General features: G+C 31.9%; 1 protein-coding gene across 2 annotated transcripts; it reads right to left on the bottom strand.

Moving 5' to 3' along the window:
* Positions 1 to 1,305: 1,305 nt before the first annotated feature.
* LOC139846784 (cation/H(+) antiporter 18-like) lies at positions 1,306 to 6,489 on the bottom strand. 2 transcript variants are annotated; one of them, XM_071836315.1, is made up of 5 exons: positions 6,319 to 6,489; positions 4,643 to 4,885; positions 3,156 to 4,157; positions 2,299 to 2,876; positions 1,306 to 2,210 (listed from the first exon to the last, which is right to left on the bottom strand). In XM_071836315.1, exons 2-5 carry the CDS (start codon positions 4,829 to 4,831, stop codon positions 1,562 to 1,564), a joined length of 2,418 nt encoding a protein of 805 aa, XP_071692416.1. In that variant the 5' UTR covers positions 4,832 to 4,885; positions 6,319 to 6,489; the 3' UTR covers positions 1,306 to 1,561. The 2 variants fall into 2 exon arrangements, with proteins under 2 accessions (XP_071692416.1, XP_071692417.1); XM_071836316.1 differs by lacking the exon at positions 4,643 to 4,885.
* Between the last annotated feature and the right edge of the window lie 15,987 nt (positions 6,490 to 22,476).

Below are 22,476 nucleotides of genomic sequence, written 5' to 3'. Positions count from 1 at the left end.
TTATTATCGCTACATCGGCATAGTCGAAACGGGAGGTGATCGCAACGGGTGGTTTAGTCCCCATCGGGTGATCCTATTCGCCGTCCCAAAAAAAAAAAAAAAAAACTATAGAGTGGTCAAACAAATGTTTTTCAATGCTTATAGAATAATTAAATTTTAGTGTCTATATCTAAGTTAAATTATCTATTTTACAACCGACAGTTAGTTTTTAATCATAATATTTTTAAGTTTTATATTTCAAACGTGTTTTTAATCATAATATTTTTAAGTTTTATATTTCAAACGTTCAACCAATCTATGACTGGCATATTCCCCTTTTCATCAAATAATTCACATTTTAATGTTATTTTCATTGACCATATATAATTCACCTAAATTTGAGGAATATGCCAATGTTTGCAAGTATGTCATTAAAATAGTTAAGCATATTATATTATGAAACTAAATTTTTGATAAAAGTCTTCGAATGACGTTCATCATGAAAAGATTGGTTATGAGTGTGTTTGATGCAATTAACTCATTTGAAACTTATTTTTGAATTTGAAAGTTAAAATAATTTTTTACAAGTATCTGACAAAGTAACTCAAGTTTGAAGCTTATACCTGTATCTAAAAGAATATAAAATTTATGATATATAATTATATATGAAGGGTAATTATGTAATTTTTAACTTCATAAGTTATGAGTTTATTTATAAGCAAATTTGACTAGCTTCTTTTTCAATAACTCAATTTTTTTTCATACGCTCTAGAATTTTTGTTATCCAAATAAAACTATTAGCTTAAGATTTATGAAAAAATAAGATTAGACTATCATAAGTTATTACGCTAAATATAACTTGAATGTGAATTTCTTTTTTTTTCTTTTTTTTTTAAATGAATGGCAAGACCTCAAAGTGTATAATGGGGATAGAACCCGAGTCTCATTTATCAATCCACTAGACTACCCCTTTTTTTTTGACGGAAACATTGTTTATATTAAAACAGATTTGATGATCTAGAAATACAAATGATACAAATGCGAGTTATCTGTTTGAGTAGAGATCTACTTGAACTATAACCATTGACAGTAGATCCAACTATGTACTTGAACTACAACCATTGACTGTGACCATTGACCAATATATCCAATTATCCATACACTAACTGATACAAACATACACAAACAGATACAACCATTACGAACTAGATCATCGAACAATGAGATAACTAATATTTAATTTTTCGTTAACGTTTAATTATAATTGGTTGATATAATAACGTTATAAAACTTATAATGAGATCTCTAAAGATAACAGTTGAACATTTATGATGAACAAATGAGTGATATCTAACTTTATAAGCTAATTTACAGTATATTTGAAAGATTTACATAAACGTTAACCCAACATATGTAACCCGTAATCCATTTTCGTCACAATTTATTCGCGTTTTCATTTAAACTATCCTAGTCAACACCCAACCCAATTCGCGCACTTGCTGTAAAAGACCAGACCGGGCCGGTCCCAACTCAAATTTAACAGAAACGGGCCAACTCAGCCCGATTAAGGGGAAAAGCACAATTAGTTAGACTCATAATCCCCTTGGTCAGTAGTGACTTCATCCTCTTTCAAAGAGGCTAATGAATGCATTGATAGCTGTGTATGGTACTGTTGGACCACCAATACTGAGGCATTGGTCGAAAACTCGGGCGAGATCAATAAGTTCCCTACGGGCCCCATCTCCGGGCACTCGCTTCTTTGTCTCATTGCCGCCGCCAGCTCACCTTCGGGCATCCGCCCGACCAAAATCAAGTGGCACCGACTATGTTCACGAATCACCTCGATTGCTTCACGCGTGTTCTTAACCACTCTCTCGTCGTACTTATTCGACGTCTCTTTCAAAAGCTTCTCCTTAAATTCATCAATCACCTCATCGTCCATTGATCGAGCTTCGATGGTGTTGGGTTCATCGATGTCAACACCAATTGAACCCGAGTTGGTTAAGTCACGGTCTAGAATGAACCGAACAACAACTAGGTTGATCCCGGGGTGCTCTGCCATTCGGGCACCGTATGCTAACGCCTCGTGGTCATCGTGACCGCCAAAAAACAGAACCGCCACGAGTGAGTCGACGTTACTCGCTGACACGTGCGAGTTCCCGCCAAGACCACGGTCCACCAATATACTAACAGAACATGGCGCATGCTCCAAAACCTTGCGATTAACGTGCCTGATAGAAAATAAAAAATCATAGATAAATACTAAACATAATAAATCTGATCTAAATAATATATATTTTCTAGAATATTCTCTAATACCTGTATTCGGCTCGGGTTGTCTCGAGGTGACCGTCGATACGCAAATGCTTATGAAACGGGAGAACGATCATGGACGCCTTTTTACTCTCGGCCCCGTTACAAATATCTTCGTGCATACTAGATATCGCAGATATGGCAGTCGTGGGTCGAATCGACACCTTACTAAGCTGCTGAAACGCCTCAAACGCAACAACAATCTGGTCAGATTCGGTATTTGAAGTTTTCTTCCAAAACGGGGACCCGTTTTTTCGAGCCTTGTGAACCATAAGGATAGCAGAGGACCGTTCGGTGAGCTCCATGAGGTGCATAGCATGGACTGTAAGAGTCTCCTTTTTTCCGGTCCCACGTGAAATTTCAATTAGGTTAATCATTGTTGGTAGGTTTCTTATTCCATGGAACGTGAAGAACATACGGAACGAACTCGATGAGAATCCCTTCCTATAAATCGTTCGATGTTTGTATTCTGATTTCGTTGGTGCTTTAGCTGGTTTATAAACTGCAATAACCGAAGGCGTCGTGATGAAGGTTGTCACAAGTGCCATCAGAATCAATATCGCGAATGTTTGATCATTCAACACCTGAAATTACAATTACAATTACAATAACAAATTAGGAAAAAAAAACATTAAATTCAATAACAACCATAGATAATGATAAGGATTTTGCAAAGGACACTCATTAACTTTGCATGAAATCATTGTACATAGCTGTTATCAATTACAATACTTTTTAACAAAAAAATTTATCAAGATGTACAATGATTTAATGCGTGTTAGTGACGGCCCTTAAGCTGTCATCAGCAAAATCCAAATAATAATATCATAATTGTAAAACGGTAATGAAAAAGACGAACATACCCCACGGTCTTTTCCGATGTTAAGGACGATAAGTTCGACTAACCCTTTAGTGTTCATTAATAGCCCGAGAGCAAGGGCCTCCGAAAACGGTACTTTGCACCACAACGAAACACCAACGGTACCAGCGATCTTCCCTAAACACGCGGTACAAATGACCAAAACAAGCAACCCCCATGATTGAAGCCCTTGGATCGATGCCACGTTGGTCTTTAAACCACTCGATACAAAATAAAGCGGTAGAAATAGTCCCGAGACGAGATCTTCAACTTTTTCCACTAACGCCCCTGCGAACGCTCCTTCTTTAGGAATAAGAACACCGACCACAAACGCCCCGAAAAGCGCGTGAATCCCGATACTATCCGTCACGAAACCCGCCGCCAACACGACACCTAAAGTCGCACAAACGTAAACCTCGTCAACCGGCTCACCTTCGGGGCACCGTTTCGACATCCATTTGAAAATCGGCGGAATAACAAACGAGCACAAAATGATAAAAGCCGAACCACACAAAAAAACCCATAACGCAACAAGTGGGGACCGGCCAGTACCCGAGAGTGCGACAGCCAAAGCGAGTAAAACCCACGCCGCCACGTCATTAACAGCCGCTGCTGACATGGCCATTTTACCAACATCGGTAGTCAACAGTTTGAGCTCCGCTAGTATACGCGCTAGTACAGGGAAAGCGGTGATGGACATCGCTACACCCATGAAGACAATAAATGGGCCTTGGTTGACACCTTTGGAGACGGTCCCACGAAGGATAAACGAAACACCGGTTCCTAAAATGAACGGTAGTGAGATTCCGGCCATGGCTATAGACAACGCTTTCTTCCCGGTCCTGCGAAGCGACTTTAAGTCGAGCTCGAGTCCAACGAGGAACAGAAAGAACAAAAGTCCGAGGTTAGCCAACGTGTCCAACACCGGCATACTCCTTTTAGGGAACACAGCATGAAGGTACTTTGTGTTACGGCCTAGAGCAGATGGCCCGAGTAAAACTCCTCCCTGCGAAACAAATAAAACCCGGTTCGATTAGAATCAGATATAATATACTACTAATCAATGTATTGTAAACCAACTACACACAAAACAAAAAAAAAAGAAGAAAAAAAAAGTACTCTTAAACAAGTCCCTTTCAAGTACAGTACTAATTACGTTTTCAAGAAGTATAATTGTATCAATAGATCATGTGTTGATAATTTAACTAGGAATAAAATAAACACAACACTGTCAATGTCTGTTTATTTTATTTATATTTGTCTTGCATTATTGATCTATTTTAATCAAGGGATCGTGTTAAAAGTCAGCAAAAAGTTTCTGTTTTAAAATAACATTTTGCCATAATAATTGTGAATGTGATTAATTAAAGTATACTAAGTCAAAACCAATAGGTGTGCACGAACTAATTAAAAGTAGTGATGATTGAAGAGCAAAGGATTCAAAAATGATTATTAGTTGGAATTGGAATACATTTTAGGAAAGAAACTTACAATGATTTCAGCAATGACTCGGGGCTGCCTTAATGGTTTCAAAAGGTATGCAAGAACGCGAGTGAGAACGAGAACAAGACATATTTGTACGATTACGAGAGGGAGAGCGTAATCGAGTGGGTTGTTTCCTTGAAACACCCCTTCTGAAGTAGCCTTCATAGGGGGTGGACACGTAACATTGGTGGCCATATTGGGATGCGATAATTGGTTTAAATCGAAAACTTTAAGTCACACCACCTTCACCTGCAACAAGAAAGTTTAGGATCTTGATCAAACATAAAATTCATATTCCAAACAAACAAATTAATTATGGGAACATATGTTATTTTGAAGCTCCAGATACAGTTCCAATTCCAATGGGTCAGTTGAACTCGATCAAGTAAGTATTTGTTTTGGTGTAATTTTGAACGATACTCAACCGATTTTATATCCAAATATTAGATTATGATGCATGAGTTTCGGACTAACGGTTGTAGAAAACGTAATATCAAATTAATGGACCTAAATTTGTAATCTCGGGTTAGATTTTTTAGACCCTTACAGATATTGGACCCTGTACGACTACAAATATTACACGCCCCAATATTGGCCCTTGTTCATAGTAATGGTTGCCTAGTTGCACGACTACTAGCTAACATGGGCCCACCAGTTTCATATCCCTTGACACAGGTCACCAAACTTGGATCTTGTGCAAGAATCAGACTTGATGGTAATTAGGTTGTAAACTGAACTTGGGTATGCTCCAAAAAGACCAAACAACAACAAAGCAATACTAATTCAGATACAAAAGGACAAATAACTTTCTTCAGGTGGTATTTCTTGGTAACTAGAAAAAAACAAAACTTTAGATTTCCATTCATGTTATTAATTTATATTTATATCTATATTTTATTATTAATTATAATAATATAGTATAATATTGAAATAACCCATGTGATTCTAGTATTCTACCACAGTTACTTGCTGATGCAAGTAAGATCAACAACAAGACATGCTTGATAACAGAAAAAATAATTTAACAAATAAATAAACCACTGAGATTTGATCCATTTAGATTGATGATAAGCCGCATGCAGTCTTGATTTTAGATAAATTTTTAATATTTGTTCTGGACTAACTTTGATCAAGATTCTGTATACATAGTTTCTTGATAATTTAATGAAAAATATTAAATTTTTTTCTTTGGCATTCACTGTTTTTTAAACCCCAAAAATATCTTCAATCTGGAAACAACCCAAAATAAGATACGTGTCTCGATTATTCGGCAAAACCCAGTTGTGAAAGCCAATACTGAATTTGCATGTACTCCGTATTAGTCTATTTGAGGGTTCCTATTCTGAAATTACCTTTATACCCCTACCCCCAAATTTCCACATACACCGACCCTAAGAAATTTTCCACCCACGCTAAACTCCTCCATTAAGATGAAATCAAGGTCAAAATTCAAACTTTTGATCTGGGTATCAGTTACAATATGATCACTAATCATGCACATATATACGCACAAAACACACATTGATTCAAGAATCTTGAAAATAAACACGCAGATGACTATGAAATCAAGATCAAGCTTCGAACTTTTTTTGTAGGTGATTTTTTTCAAGTTGAAAAACATCATGTAGATGTACACCCACATTGAATTTAATGAATTTTGAACAGAAAATGTAAATAGTTACCTGAAACCGACGAAAGATGAAGATATTGTAGAGGGGATACTTACTCCATAAGGACCATAATAATTTTATTGAATTAGTGTGTTAATTTTTACTTTTATTTTAGAGTCGAAGCAAATAAATTGGGGTTCCAGAGAATGTGGAGAGTGATGAGAAACAAGTGCCTTGTGGCTGGGCTGTGTGTTTTGATTTAAGAAAAAATAGGCATTGGGTTTCTCTATTTATAGATAAAACCAAAATCAATTTATCTGTTTTCTAATCAATATCTAATCCATCTCTACACTTGTGCCTTTTTAATTATTATTATTATTATTATTATTATTATTATTATTATTATTATTATTATTATTATTATTATTATAATAAACTTAAAAGTATTAAAACTTACAAAAAATTAGTGGGAAGCCTAGAGACAATCTGGGCCCCACACCTCTAGCAATAGCAAAACCTATTCTAGTAAAAATATGAACAGCAGCACCGGCACCAATATCTTGCGCCATCGAACTCTTCTGAACCCGCTTTAGCAAAGAAACAGCATCCTTTTCTAATTCCCCAAGGGAAGAAAATGAGAAAGGAATGAAACCATAACCAATCGCCTGACAGCTAGATTCGTACTTGACCCGCTTCCGACGAGCCGCATCAACCACAGCACGTCCAGGGACAAAGTCAGAAAGCCCAGACTGTGTCAAAGGAGAAGACCCTGTCAAGTCAACACAAACATCGCGACCACAATCCCATGAATAAAGTAACACATCTGCAGGTCTGAGGGCCCTGTCGTTCCCTCCAGACAACCCAATGTCAACCTCCTTTCTCGCTGAAATCCCAGATCGATAACAAACATCAACAAGGGAATCCCGAACAACATTATGTCGATGCTTAATACCCACCATACCAGCACAAGACACCGCGTGATCCCCGAAAATATCCCCAGTAAAAACCCTTGAACAGGCAGAGCATGCCGTCGAGATAGAGAACAATGGAACACCCAACCGGTAGCACAACACACATCGGTAAGTCTTTGCGTTCATCGTCTGACCCAACCCCAAAATAGGGACTGCCCTTAGCCAAGCAGAGGTGTGATCACCCTGGTGCGATTTCCATAAGGCCGATTGTCGGGGAGATAATGAAAAAGTGGATTCTGCAGAAGCGGTAACCTTTGTGAAATAAACATCTGTCAATTTCTTCATGAGTATGGGGGCAGCGACCTCACTCTGATTACCTAAAATATCAAACCCAACCGTTTTATTTAACAGACCCAATGCATCTTCAAAAGCACGACCAAGACCAACAATACCCGCATGACGTAGGAGCTTGGTCTGCAACCCAGCAGACTGTAATCGAGAAGCCAGAAAAGCATAATGACGAACATCTCCCGCAGAATAAACACCAAGACCTCCAAATGCAAATGGCAAGGTGGCAAGCCGCCACTGCCAATCACCAAACCCAGGCCCTGAAGCAGTAACAATACGCTCCAAGGAAGATCGAAGGGCTCCATCGAAAGCGCGTTGAGCCGCCTCAAATATACTAGGAGGACAAGTACGCAAGGTAAAGTAGAGTTTAGAAACTCCCGTACATTTGCATTAATTATTATTATTATTATTATTATTATTATTATTATTATTATTATATTATTTAGTAGTATTAATATTAATTATATTCTCACACACCATTTTTTATTAATATATATTTTTGTCTCATAAATTCACAGTTATACTCTTAAGGAGTTAACTTGTATTATTATTCTAAATATAATTATAGATATAATATAATGGTAAATTAGGTGTAAATGAATCAAAAATTGGTGTGTAAGGATAATAATAAATAGAGGATAAAATAGATGGATCACCTCCCATCAATTATATTTATTTATTTAATATGTGATTTAATTTGATTACAATAATTTTATAATAATTACAAATGTTGGGTCAGCGTAGATAGAGGATAAAAAATACTCCGTATATTGGTTATTAAAATTCCCCGTTAAATTAATTACGGGATCAAGTCTAAATTGTTTAGCTTTAATAATACAAGCTAGCTTTGAAAAGTAATACGGAGTAGTTAGTAGAGTAATAAAAAGAATCTCTAGTCATGGTGTCCTTTTTTACTTCTTAATAAAAAAATTAGTGTTGTAACACGTGTTAATAAAGAGAATGTGATTATAATTTTATTATTTAAACTAATAAAATGACCCGATAAAAGAACCCATATTTGAATAATAATAATAATAATATAATAATTATAATTATAATAATAAAAATTTCTTTAAAATGATTATTTATATATTTAGTAATATTTTTTTGAAATAACATATGCCTCTTGAAATTTTTTCAAAAATTAAAATACTATTATTATATGAAGGTTGTACAATATGATTTAAAGTTTTTAGATGTGTTCATGCGGTGTTTTGTAAAAAATATTGTACAATTTTTTTTTAAGTTTGTACATATGGTCATTGGAATGTTTTATTATAAGATTGTACATAATGCTATAAATATTGTACATATGGTTATGAAGTGTTTTACCATAAAATCATACATAATGCTTCAAATCTATATCATATAAATCTCTAAAACGGCGATGTTATAAATAAGGATTATTCAAGCTTAAAAAAAATCAAATATAAATAGAAAAAATCTAAACCCCCATGATGATGTCATTAAACTAATTAATCGTATTAATAAAAATATTAATATAACAACCCTCAAATTTTCATACTTTAAATGACTATTTTACCCCTAGGGTTTCTGCATGCTTATTAATATTGAAATTAATAAGTAATTACTCTACTTTAATACAACGCTGACAAAACATTAAATTTTAGTCGACACATTTTGTTAATTAAAGTTTATATTATTTTTATAATATACCTTAGTTAATATTACAAGTATTAAAATTAATGAGTGAATACATTTCTACGAATAACGGTTATATTTCGATTAATCGCCTCGGTTTCCAAACCAACGATTATATATATTCGTGATTTCCAAATCTAAATTCTTTTATATGATATTCCTATGTCATTCATAATAATAAAATATTCTTATATTTTATTTCATAAATTATTATTCATCTCGCGTATTATAAATCGCGTAACGTTTTATTTATCGGATCACGTTCGTTTAAGCGTTCGGACCCATACATGAAATTTAATTTTAATGTTGGGCCCATTCTCCTAGCCCAATTTGGTCGACCCATATGTGGTGATCATGAGTTATCCATTTTCTTTTAATCGTATTTTTCTAGCCCACAACTTAATTTAACTAATTAGGTAAATATAATTATGGACTAGATTGAAAAAAAAAAAATTTAAAAGTTGCATACCCATATTCTCGTCGGCCGTAGCTTTTTCCCATTTAACCATATCTATATATATTTTTTTAAAGTTGTTTTACTAGTTTATTCCTTTTTCTTTTTATTTAAATTATATGTGTCAAATTGGATAAGGTTTAAGGTTTAAAAAAAAAATTTATTAAATAAATAATGCTCCTAAGTCAAACGGCCATCCCCACAATTTAGCCCAACCAAATCATTTTTCTTTTTTAAGTTTGATATTATCCTATTTAGCATTTATGAAAAAAAATATATACATATATAAAATATATTATTCCGTATGTTTTAGTTGGCAAAAAAAAAAAAGTATGATAGTCAACACTCCCCATTCTCAATCGGGTACAAATAATGGTTCAAATTTTTCTTTAAATTATTTATGTTATTAAGAGTTATTTATGCATTTATCAAATAAAAAATATATATATGTATACTCCGTATGTGAATCTCGGCCAAGGAAATAGGGAAAATCCCACCAAATCTTGTAAATTTTGCAACTTGATATTATCCCTTAATTACTATAATCTAATTACTTATCATTTAGAAAAAAAAATATACGTCGATTGTTCTCTACTCCTTTTTGCTGTCCACATAACACTCACATGCCCCAAAAACTATCGACTAGAAATTTCATCATATTTCTTCATCATCTCTCAAGACAGATTGCATACTTGTGTTCCTCTCGATCCGTTCTACGTTTCTATCCGTCTCTTTTCTTGATTTGAGGTAGACCTAAACTTCATCTTTTTCAATTATTACTTATTATAATGTTATTTTAGTTGTATGATTAGTTGTAGTGCTTGTGGATAAATTTTATGGTGTTCGAATAATTAAAACATGTTAAAAACTTAACTTTTAATAAATATTAATTGGGTCAGATCTATATTTAATATTTTCGGAAACAGTGATGAAACTAAGTTGCTCAACGTGATCCTTATAAAGAGTAGTGCAATTTACATATAAGATTTGCATTAAACGGACGTATAGAACTCAAATTATGAATTATTGAAGTTTATATAAATTTTATATATAAAATAATATTATACAGCTGTTGTAGCCTCGAAATTCGAGTCTGACCTGGGACCAGAGTTAACATCCGCGTCAATGGCGATTTTGGCGGGGTGTTACAGTTGGTATCAGAGCTCTGGTTATAGGGAACTAGGTTACATTAGTGTGACTAACATGAATAGTTAGGATGCATTAGTGAGTCTAGTCTATAACCGAGTTGTTTATTTGCATTGATTATTTGCATTACATTCTAGATTACGTGCATTAACTTCACTTATATTTGTTATGCCTAGAATTTATATACCCTTCAAATCTTTAGAAAACACTTTGCTATAGGAAATATACGTCTGACTCTTAGAACAAGGGTCATAACTTACTTGTATTCCAACAATAGAATGCCACCATACCTATCTCATTATGTAATTTAGGAGAGCCAAGGCTTGTTATAGAGAACCAGGATTGCATTCTATGTGTGCCTTATGTGGGTGCCTTAGCAATCTTTAGGTCTATAACCTTTCCTGCCTTAGTTTTAAGTGCTTTCCTTTAATCTTTATACTGCCAATCCATCTTACTACATGCTTTTACCTCTTCTGAAATTATGTATCCCTTCCGAAGGATGTCAAGCCAAATCCCTATCATCTTGCATGATCCCGACTCTGAAGGATCAGCTAATATGTGATTGCTATCATATCCAAACATATCCTATGACCTGACTTCGCCATTGTGATTCAAAGTATTCTTTGACTCACGCGAAGGGATGTCACTCATGACTCAACATTCCAACGTCAACTTTAATCACATGTCCTGACCACGTGAGGTGATATTGAAGTGGAAGTATGAATTAGTGAAATATAATGACGCTTGGCCGACGTGATTATATTACAGTAATTCATATAGAAATTCCAATATCATGACATATGGAATAGAAAGTGAATCAAAGAAAAATTTCCAAGCCATTCATTCAAACATCTCAATGTTATTACATGAAGGGTAATCATCATCTGATTTGTAGAGATACTAAGAGCTCGTTTTTCAACCAAACTGTCTATCTCATATCCATGAGTAGATTAACAAATTCTCCTATGACATAAAAGTTGTAAAGCTTTGCATTCCTTCTTTCTTAAACAACTTATCTCTTTATCTTTGACGCTTAATTATCACATTCCCGCTGGCGACACCCCCGAAATTTCTTCAAAACATGCCTCCTGTTATCTGCAATTACGCTCCTAGTGTAGATTTTCATAAACCCATTAGGAAACCCGTCGAGGATAAGCGACAACCACTCGCAAGATTTTCATTTGAATATTCAAACGAAGATATTATAAACACCACATTCACTGTCCCATTCTCATACTCCACCATTCATATATCACTTGCCAGCAACAGCTTCACACATGAACATTTTGAATTCCAAGAACATATGTCCTAATAATAGTCATCAACCGTATTTAAATGCAATAGATTTCATTACCTCGCAACATTTTTGCTTAAAAATAACTTGAAATTTTCAAAATACCTTCACCCGATCTTCATTGATCTGTTTTCAACTAGTAACCTCCAAAATATGAAAATTCTGTTACCAAAATTTTACATACACTATTTTACCGTGCGATCCTCTCGAAATTTTATAAATTTATTTACTACCATTCGTGCAAATTTTATAAATCGTATATGTTTATATAAATAAAATTTACCTTTACTTATTTTTGACTAGTACATATAAAATTATACTTTCACTTTTTCAAATCAATTCTTTTATTCAAAAGATATTTTACTTAAAATAGTACATGTTGTACGTAACTCTAGTTTTACTAAGAACTTCGTTTTCCTTTTTAAATTGTCACCTTAAACGACTCGAACTTCTATAAAATTTTCATTACTCGATTATATAAAAATTTTCGTATTATTTGCAATCACAATTCCTCTAGCTCTTTGAAACTTACCATTGAGTTCATCATTCAAAACTCTATGTTCTCAGTAACTTTTCCCTTTTGTAAGGTTGACCGTTGAGAAGATTTTACTTCTGATATCTCACGGCTAAACCACAACAACCTCGTAAAACGTCAATTCTATGATTTAATATCTTTTTGGCACAAGAAAGCATTTTTCAGATATTTCCTCACCCGGTGTAAACTATTCTTTGTAGCCAATGATTATATTTCTTTTCATCCGCACTTAAAATCATAAGTGAATGATAGATCGACCCGCTATCTGTGCGAGAACGTCTATCTCATTAAGAGATCACACCTTTCTTGCGATTTCCTATTAGAAATATAATTTATGATTCTTGCTATCCTCTCTAAAGGAGTTACCTTAAACAATTATGGTGTTTATGTGTTTACACTAAACATTTTTTCCTCACTAGTTACAAATAGATGTTATCCTAGTCAAGTTTCGACCTCTGTTTCAACATATAGCAGATGTGCTTTCAAAAACTATTTTCAAGGGTAAGTTCGCATGTATTATGATCTTTCGTTAATCTTTCATACCATTCTGAGGGCATTTTAGTAATTATGGCATGCTTTGCATGTAAGCCTGATTAGTGACTCCTCAGTTGGAATGTCGTTTCGTCTATTCACATTAGATATTTCTTGGAAAACCAAAGGTATCATGTCTATGGTTATCTTTCGGAATTTGAAGTCGGTACCATCTCTAACAAACACAAGCCATGCATCAAACTACATGGTTGTGACCTCCAAGTACTTCTCTCTGATTGTCTGCCCTAATGGCGACATAAACGCTCAAGGTTTCAAATAAACTTAGTAATGTTCGTTGCACATTTCAGGTGTCCAACTTACCGAAATGCTTGTACGACTAAAATATCACAATCCCTTTTAAGGAAACCTAGTCTGATGACACTCATGTTATCCCTTTGAATTACCTCCACATTGATAATAAAATGCACTTCATAGAATAACCTGTAGAAATTTATGGATCGTGAGATCAAACGCTTAAAACAGGACAACAATTTTTATTGCCAAAAATCCGTTGGAATTCATGTAGAGGCTCCGAGTATACCTGGGAACGTGAAGACCTAATGAAACAAAAATATTCCCATCTTTTTCTTCTCAACCGCTAATGCATCCGAGAAGTCTACCTAAAACTTCGGGACGAAGTTTTCATTAACTGGGGGATACTATAACAACCCTCAAATTTTCATACTTTAAATGACTATTTTACCCCTAGGGTTTCTGCATGCTTATTAATATTGAAATTAATAAGTAATTACTCTACTTTAATACAACGCTGACAAAATATTAAATTTTAGTCGACACATTTTGTTAATTAAAGTTTATATTATTTTTATAATATACCTTAGTTAATATTACAAGTATTAAAATTAATGAGTGAATACATTTCTACGAATAACGGTTATATTTCGATTAATCGCCTCGGTTTCCAAACCAACGATTATATATATTCGTGATTTCCAAATCTAAATTCTTTTATATGATATTCCTATGTCATTCATAATAATAAAATATTCTTATATTTTATTTCATGAATTATTATTCATCTCCCGTATTATAAATCGCGTAACGTTTTATTTATCGGATCACGTTCGTTTAAGCGTTCGGACCCATACATGAAATTTAATTTTAATGTTGGGCCCATTCTCCTAGCCCAATTTGGTCGACCCATATGTGGTGGTCATGAGTTATCCATTTTCTTTTAATCGTATTTTTCTAGCCCACAACTTAATTTAACTAATTAGGTAAATATAATTATGGACTAGATTGAAAAAAAAAAAAAAATTAAAAGTTGCATACCCATATTCTCGTCGGCCGTAGCTTTTTCCCATTTAACCATATCTATATATATTTTTTTAAAGTTGTTTTACTAGTTTATTCCTTTTTCTTTTTATTTAAATTATATGTGTCAAATTGGATAAGGTTTAAGGTTTAAAAAAAAAATTTATTAAATAAATAATGCTCTTAAGTCAAACGGCCATCCCCACAATTTAGCCCAACCAAATCATTTTTCTTTTTTAAGTTTGATATTATCCTATTTAGCATTTATGAACAAATATATATAAATATATAAAATATATTATTCCGTATGTTTTAGTTGGCAAAAAAAAAAAAAGTATGGTAGTCAACACTCCCCATTCTCAATCGGGTACAAATAATGGTTCAAATTTTTCTTTAAATTATTTATGTTATTAATAGTTATTTATGAATTTATCAAATAAAAAATATATATATGTATACTCCGTATGTGAATGGGTCTCGGCCAAGGAAATAGGGAAAATCCCACCAAATCTTGTAAATTTTGCAACTTGATATTATCCCTTAATTACTATAATCTAATTACTTATCATTTAGAAAAAAAATATATACGTCGATTGTTCTCTACTCCTTTTTGCTGTCCACATAACACTCACATGCCCCAAAAACTATCGACTAGAAATTTCATCATATTTCTTCATCATCTCTCAAGACAAATTGCATACTTGTGTTCCTCTCGATCCATTCTACGTTTCTATCCGTCTCTTTTCTTGATTTGAGGTAGACCTAAACTTCATCTTTTTCAATTATTACTTATTATAATGTTATTTTAGTTGTATGATTAGTTGTAGTGCTTGTGGATAAATTTTATGTTGTTCGAATAATTAAAACATGTTAAAAACTTAACTTTTAATAAATATTAATTGGGTCATATCTATATTTAATATTTTCGGAAACAGTGATGAAACTAAGTTGCTCAACGTGATCCTTATAAAGAGTAGTGCAATTTACATATAAGATTTGCATTAAACGGACGTATAGAACTCAAATTATGAATTATTGAAGTTTATATAAATTTTATATATAAAATAATATTATACAGCTGTTGTAGCCTCGAAATTCGAGTCTGACCTGGGACCAGAGTTAACATCCGCGTCAATGGCGATTTTGGCGGGGTGTTACATTAACGTGTTAATTGTATATATAAAAAAATTAACGTGTTTATTAAATACGATTAATTAGTTTAATGACATATCACGGGGGTTTAGATTTTTTCTATTTATATTTGAATTTTTTTTAACCTTGAATAATTCTTAATTATGATATCACCATTTTAGAGATTAATATGATACTATAGATATGGAATTTTCTAACAACAATTCGTAAGACTGTCGTTAAAGTGCAAAAGACACTTTATCTTTTATAACTGCAATGTAAAAGTCAAATTAACCGATTTATATAATACGTTAATGCTCCTTAACGACAAGCACTAAGGGCTATTGGTACCAAAATTCTACAAATGATGACTTAGTTTATATTTTTATAGATAGATGTATGTGAATTTCTCAATATCTGATACGTTATTGTTATTATTATTATTATTATTATTATTATTATTATTATTATTATTATTATTATTATTATTATTATTATTATTATTATTATTATTATTATTATTATTATTATTTTTACCAGCAAAAACGGAATTTTATTATCGAATCTCCCTAACAAGGCGCTAGGGAGTAATAACAAAAAATTACAACGGCTTAATTAGCCAAGATTTCCAAGATACATCAATTTTTCCTCAATATCTAAGCCAACAAAAAAAAATTACGAATAGAATCAAATAAACAATCTTTCTTCATTTTCAAAGAAGCAAAAAGAAAGATGTTTCGGTAACGCTAAAGAAGCCAAAGAGACGATGCTACGATAATAAATAGCTTCAACTTTGTGCTTTCATTGGCATGCCAATTGTGGAACCAATCAAACCAACCCGACCAAGAATCAAAGTCTAACAAAAAATCTTCATTGACCTACGTCTTAATCTTCCTCCATAAAGATCTAGCCAACTCACACTCGAATAAAACATGGTCCACTGATTCGATTCGAGATGAGCATAACGGACAACAAATATCGGAGATTTCTAAGCCGCGAGCTGAGCTATTAAGATGAGTAGGGAGTCTATCCCAAGCGACACGCCATAAGAAAATATTCACCTTGCGAGGAAGTTGTTTTACCCATTTAAACTTTATGTCCGAATTAGGAAGTAAAACACTATCCAACCATTTTATCGTACTAGAAACATGAAATTCCTCGTCTTCCGAAAGGTCCCAAACCCATCTGTCTTGGGCTGAGGCTGAAATGATAGGCACACCTATCAGTTCGACGAGCTGTTAGATAGCAGCTTTGTTACGGGACCCAATGTCGGGTCTTCTCCACTCCCAAGACCAAGACTCGTTGACTAAACGTTCGGATAGGATGCGATCGGGATTAGAATCTAAGTGGAACAATCTATGGAACGAAGAACATAAATTACCATCACCCCTCCAATTGTCTATCCAAAATTTAATTGATTCGTGATTCACCACTTTAATATGAAGCGTGTTAGGAGGGATAAGATTATCTCGTTTCATTTTAAGGAAAAGTTTGACGATAGTAAGCCAAGAAGAAGAGTCGCTCAAGTGTAGCCCGTCGAGACCACCATTGGCCCCATAAATAGCTCGAATAAGATGGACCCATTTTGAGTTAACGAAAGATACAAACCTCTAAACCCATTTAGGAGAGCATAATTAAAAGCTGTAACATCCTCAATCGGGCCTAGATGTAAGATTACTAGTTTGCCCTTAAGTTGGTGTTGTGTTATTATATGCTTTTATTTTTTTATTTTTTTATTTAATGTTTATTATTAAATAATGATGTGGTTAGGACCAGTTTGTGACAAGGGTCACAGAACATGTTTGGTTGTTTAATTTGGACTTCATTTGGGTTACCAAATGATGTACGAAATATATCAGATAACTGATAAATGTGACGACCCGGAAGTTCCTGACCAAATTTAAACTTAATCTTTATATTATTTTGACATGATAAACAAAGTCTATAATGTTGAGTCTCAAAATTTTGAAACTATATTCATGTAATCAATTACCCCTAGACTGTGCTCGACGATTCACGAACAATTGTTTGTAAACAACTATATATTTATATATATATATATATATATATATATATATATATAAGTGTTAGAAATTATAAAATGTTATTAACTCATTAAAATTAAAAATGTAAAAGATTATACAAAATAAGTTGTTACTAAAATAAATCTAAAATGATTTCTATAATAATTATTATCATGTGTATATTGGAATATATATATAAAATTTATAGATGTTATATGACGGAATTTATTTAAAAAAAATAATTTATCAAGTAAATATATATATAATACTTATAAATATATAAGCCAATTATATTTAATATGCAAACACATATTATATAATGTATTTATATTAAAATGTATAAATAATAAACATATGTTATCATATAATATATATGGTATAATTATAATATATAATATTAATATGATGAATGTAATTACAAATATGATTGTTATACTAATATCAATATTAATACTAAAATTAATATTAAAATTTAGTGATAATATTATTATTATTTTCAAAAGATAATATATGAAGAAGAAAATTGATACATATAAATTGTTATGATATTATTATTACAAATATTATTGTTATCATTGTTAATATCATTATTATGTTATAATGAGTAGTAAAATTTTGATTATGATTATTATTATTATTATTATTTTTACCATTATCATTAAAATCATTATTATTAATATTATTAGAAAATAATACAATTTATTCTTTGTATCATTAAGAATATTATTATTATCATTCTTATAAATTATTATTAACAAACTTATTAAAAAATATCATTTTGGTTATTATTAAAGTTCCTCAAATTATTGTCATTACATTTTTATCAGTATTTTATTAATAATATTTAATATAATTATTATTAATATTATTATTAATATATTTATTATTTATTAAAAATAAGAAACGAGTTCTTTACTTTTGGAATCAATTCCGTTGCCCATCTCAATCTGCTGTAGATAAATTTTGTTTTCTGTCTTTAGAATCGTACGAGTCCAGATTCAGTCACAATATACAATTCAAAATATGTTAACAACCCTTTTCTCCTTTTAATTTTTTTATTATCTTTCTGTAACTGATTTAAAGTTTTGTCGACCAGTAATTCGATATATAAACAATCCAATTCAGTAATAAGGGTTACTAGTCGACCTAACAGTATTAACTAATTCACAAATACATAATTACAGCTTTTAAATTTCGTAAATTTTATCAAAAATATGAAGAACACATGAAAACACTTTGTTCTTGAAACTTTATTGCCAAAACTCGAATTCATTATCTATTTCAAAAACTAATAATGTAGAGTTGTTAGAAATATTTTGTTTAAACTAACTGTAAAGTTTCGAAGTCCAATTTTTCATATCGATTCCTAATTTTGAAGTCAAACTTTTAAACTCAAAAAGTCAAACTATGTTATTCATTTAAATTTGAATTCTGTGTATTGTTTCTGGATAAATTGAGAATTGATAAAGTTTATAGGGATGAATTAAAACCTTTTTCATGTTATAACTATTGTCTAAAATGTCCTAAAATTGGAGATTTGGATTTGAGTTCTTCATTTTTTTTTAGCAAAACAGCGACTGTGTTCAATCCATTTAATTCATTTTTTGTGTCTGTTATTTAGTATCACAACGATTAGTGTTTTTTTGTTTTAATACTACATGATATAATAAAGAAGGATTTGAATTGGTTTTGGTCGATGAAGTGTGAAGATGATGAAGAAGATAGAACAGAAAATGAAATTGGGTAAATATATATTTAATACACATAACTTAACTATAGTAATATATCTATATATAAAATGAAAATATATATAATGAAACTTATTAATCTACTATGTATATGAATTACGTCACTAATAATAATATATTTGTACGATTACAGTTATGCGTATTAATATATATACAAATGATATATGTTCGTGAATCCGAGGCCAACCATGCATTGTTCACTATCATCGTATGAATATTTTTACTACAAAATATTGTATTGTGAGTTTCATTTGCTCCCTTTTTAAATGCTTTTGCAATATATATATTTTTGGGACTGAGAATACATGCGCTTTTATAAATGTTTGACAAAATAGACACAAGTACTTGAACTACATTCTATGATGAATTATTATACCGTGTATCCCTGTTTATTTAGCTTGGTAACCTAAGAATTAGTGAATCATTCCACTAATTGACGCGAATCCTAAAGAAAGATCTATGGGCTTTGACAAGCCTCAGTCAGAGAGTTTGAACTGCTTTAGTACTTCGAGGTTTATATTTATACAGATGAGGTTCCTGTATGGGGATATGCTAGATGCATTTTTGTTAATGTCGGTTACCAGGTGTTCATCATATGAATGGATTTTACAGCAGTGAGCAGACCTGCACTTAAAAATGGAAATGAAAATCTTGTGGTCTATTAAAATGATGGAAATGATTATTGATGATAAACTAATAAACTCACCAACCTTTTGGTTGACACTTTTAAGCATGTTTATTCTCAGGTATTAAATAAATCTTCCGCTGTGCATTTGCTCATATTAAAGATATTACTTGGAGTCATTTATGACATATTTCAAAAGACGTTGCACTCGAGTCGTTGAGTTCATCAAGATTATTATTAAGTCAATTATAGTTGGACATATTATGAAATGGTATGCATGCCGTCAAATTTCGATGAAATGAAAGTTTGTCTTTTAAAAACGAATGCAATGTTTGTAAAATGTATCATATAGAGGTCAAATACCTCGCAATGAAATCAATTATTATGTAACGTTTATAATCGATGTGAACGGGTCATTTCAGTTGGTATCAGAGCGGTGGTCGTAGCGAACCAGTTCTTTCGTTAGTGTGTCTAACTAGTAGTTGTTAGGATGCATTAATGAGTCTGGACTTCGGCCTAGTAGTTGTTAGGATACATTAATAAGTCTGGACTTGAACCTGGTCTGCATGTCAAAGGTTTACTTACCGTTCTTTGTCGAAAAATATCTACCTATCATTTTCAGTCTCGACACGTCTTATTGCAATTGTTGCATAGGTGGTGTACAGATGTAACGACCCGACTTCGTTACACCAAAAACACGCTAAAAAAAAAGCTGAACCTGTACATCTGGACGCGTCCAAATTATTGGACGGCGTCCAAATTATTGGACGGCGTCCAGCCATTTGGGACGGCGTCCAAATGAACTGCAAGTTGCTGTCTCCGGGGTCCAACTTACATGAGCGGAAAACCAGCTTCCGGACACTTTTAAATGAAAATCTTTTCACAACATGTCATAATAAGTTAAACTAAGTGATTTCCAACATCAAAACAAGTTTTACATCGCCGGGCCCACATCGGCCCGAATTACGCATTTCGTACAAAAATACAAGTTTCGACCGTTCTAGTTTAATTTCCAAACGACACTAGAGCATGGTGTTTGGGGTTAAACTATCCAAATCTTGGCCAAACTTCCAAAAAGTTAATCCCCCGAGAGTCACTAATCCAACCGAATACTTTCACCATTATCCACGCCGGAGCCTAAAAAGGTAAACAACGAGAGGGTTAGCAAAACGCTTAGTGAATACAATAGTTATACACATACATATATAATATACCTACTTGCAACACTTACTCACATACCGCATACATGCTAGCAATACTGTGATGACCGGGAAAATTTTGACTTATTTAAACCAATTCTATATATGATTTAATATTTAAGCAATGCATTTTGACAAGTTTTAAAACTTTTGTAAATGAGTTTTATATAACGGTTGACCACCTTGTTTGTCCGACGATTCACGAACGTCATAACTTGTGATAATTATATAATTGTGTATGTATATATATATATATATATATATATATATATATATATACGGAAACATGCTAATAATATTTATATACGAAATAATAAAAATTTACTAGTGAATGATACAATTTCAAATTAAAATTTTTACGTATATAATCGTTTTATTTTTATGATGTATTTTTTTTAAATTTTTAAGAAGACACGAAATTAAATCAAAGATGTACAAGTTGTAAAGCATAACGTACAACAATGTAACTTAAATAGTTGAATCGAAATTAATTCATTTACTATTCATATGAATAGTAAATGAAACGAAATTAATTAATTTACTATTCACGTGAAAGCGACATGATAGAAATTATTAATTATAAGTTACATAATATACCCCTGAAGTATTTAAGAAATACGACTTTTTAAAATTTTAAAATTTATTCGATTAAATGAATCTTGTGATTTACTGTGGCACGAAATGATCAGCAGACTAGTACGTACACTCTACATCGAACGTATATAGTAATTTTATAAATAAATTTACCTTTTTACAACTAGTTTTATAAGGTTAAGACCAAAATAAATATATGTATTCAATTATAAAAAGTGGAATTCTTTTTATTTATACTTTTACCCGTCAATTATTAGCAACAGAGTACGAAATAATGGTCTGTGAAAAACTGTCGACATAAACTAACAAAAATGGGGCGGCTAAGATTACACGCGTTTGATTTCTTTTATTATTATATTATTATTTTATTATTATATTATTATTTTATTATTATATTATTACTTTATTATATGATTATATGATTATATATATATATATATATATATATATATATATATATATATATATATATATATATATCGATCGATCGAACATACAATTTACATACTTCGTAAGAATTATTAATATTTATTATTAATATTATTGTTATTAATATTAATCTTAATATTATTATTAATCTCATTTAATTATTTATTAGTTATGTATACATAAAATATTACGATGAGGTCATGAGCGAATTATTTTCAAAACGGATTTTCGAGCGGGATGAAGCTAGGGAAATTATGAGTTATAGCTATGGAGGTTATGGGTATTTCTTGGGGGTTATGATCATAAGTCAAAGGTAAACCTGGC

The sequence above is a fragment of the Rutidosis leptorrhynchoides genome, chromosome 5 (genome assembly GCF_046630445.1).
Source record: "Rutidosis leptorrhynchoides isolate AG116_Rl617_1_P2 chromosome 5, CSIRO_AGI_Rlap_v1, whole genome shotgun sequence".
In the NCBI taxonomy this organism is placed as follows: domain Eukaryota; kingdom Viridiplantae; phylum Streptophyta; class Magnoliopsida; order Asterales; family Asteraceae; genus Rutidosis; species Rutidosis leptorrhynchoides.
Note: the sequence above shows the minus strand (reverse complement) of the source record. Positions and strands in the feature narration are given on the sequence as shown.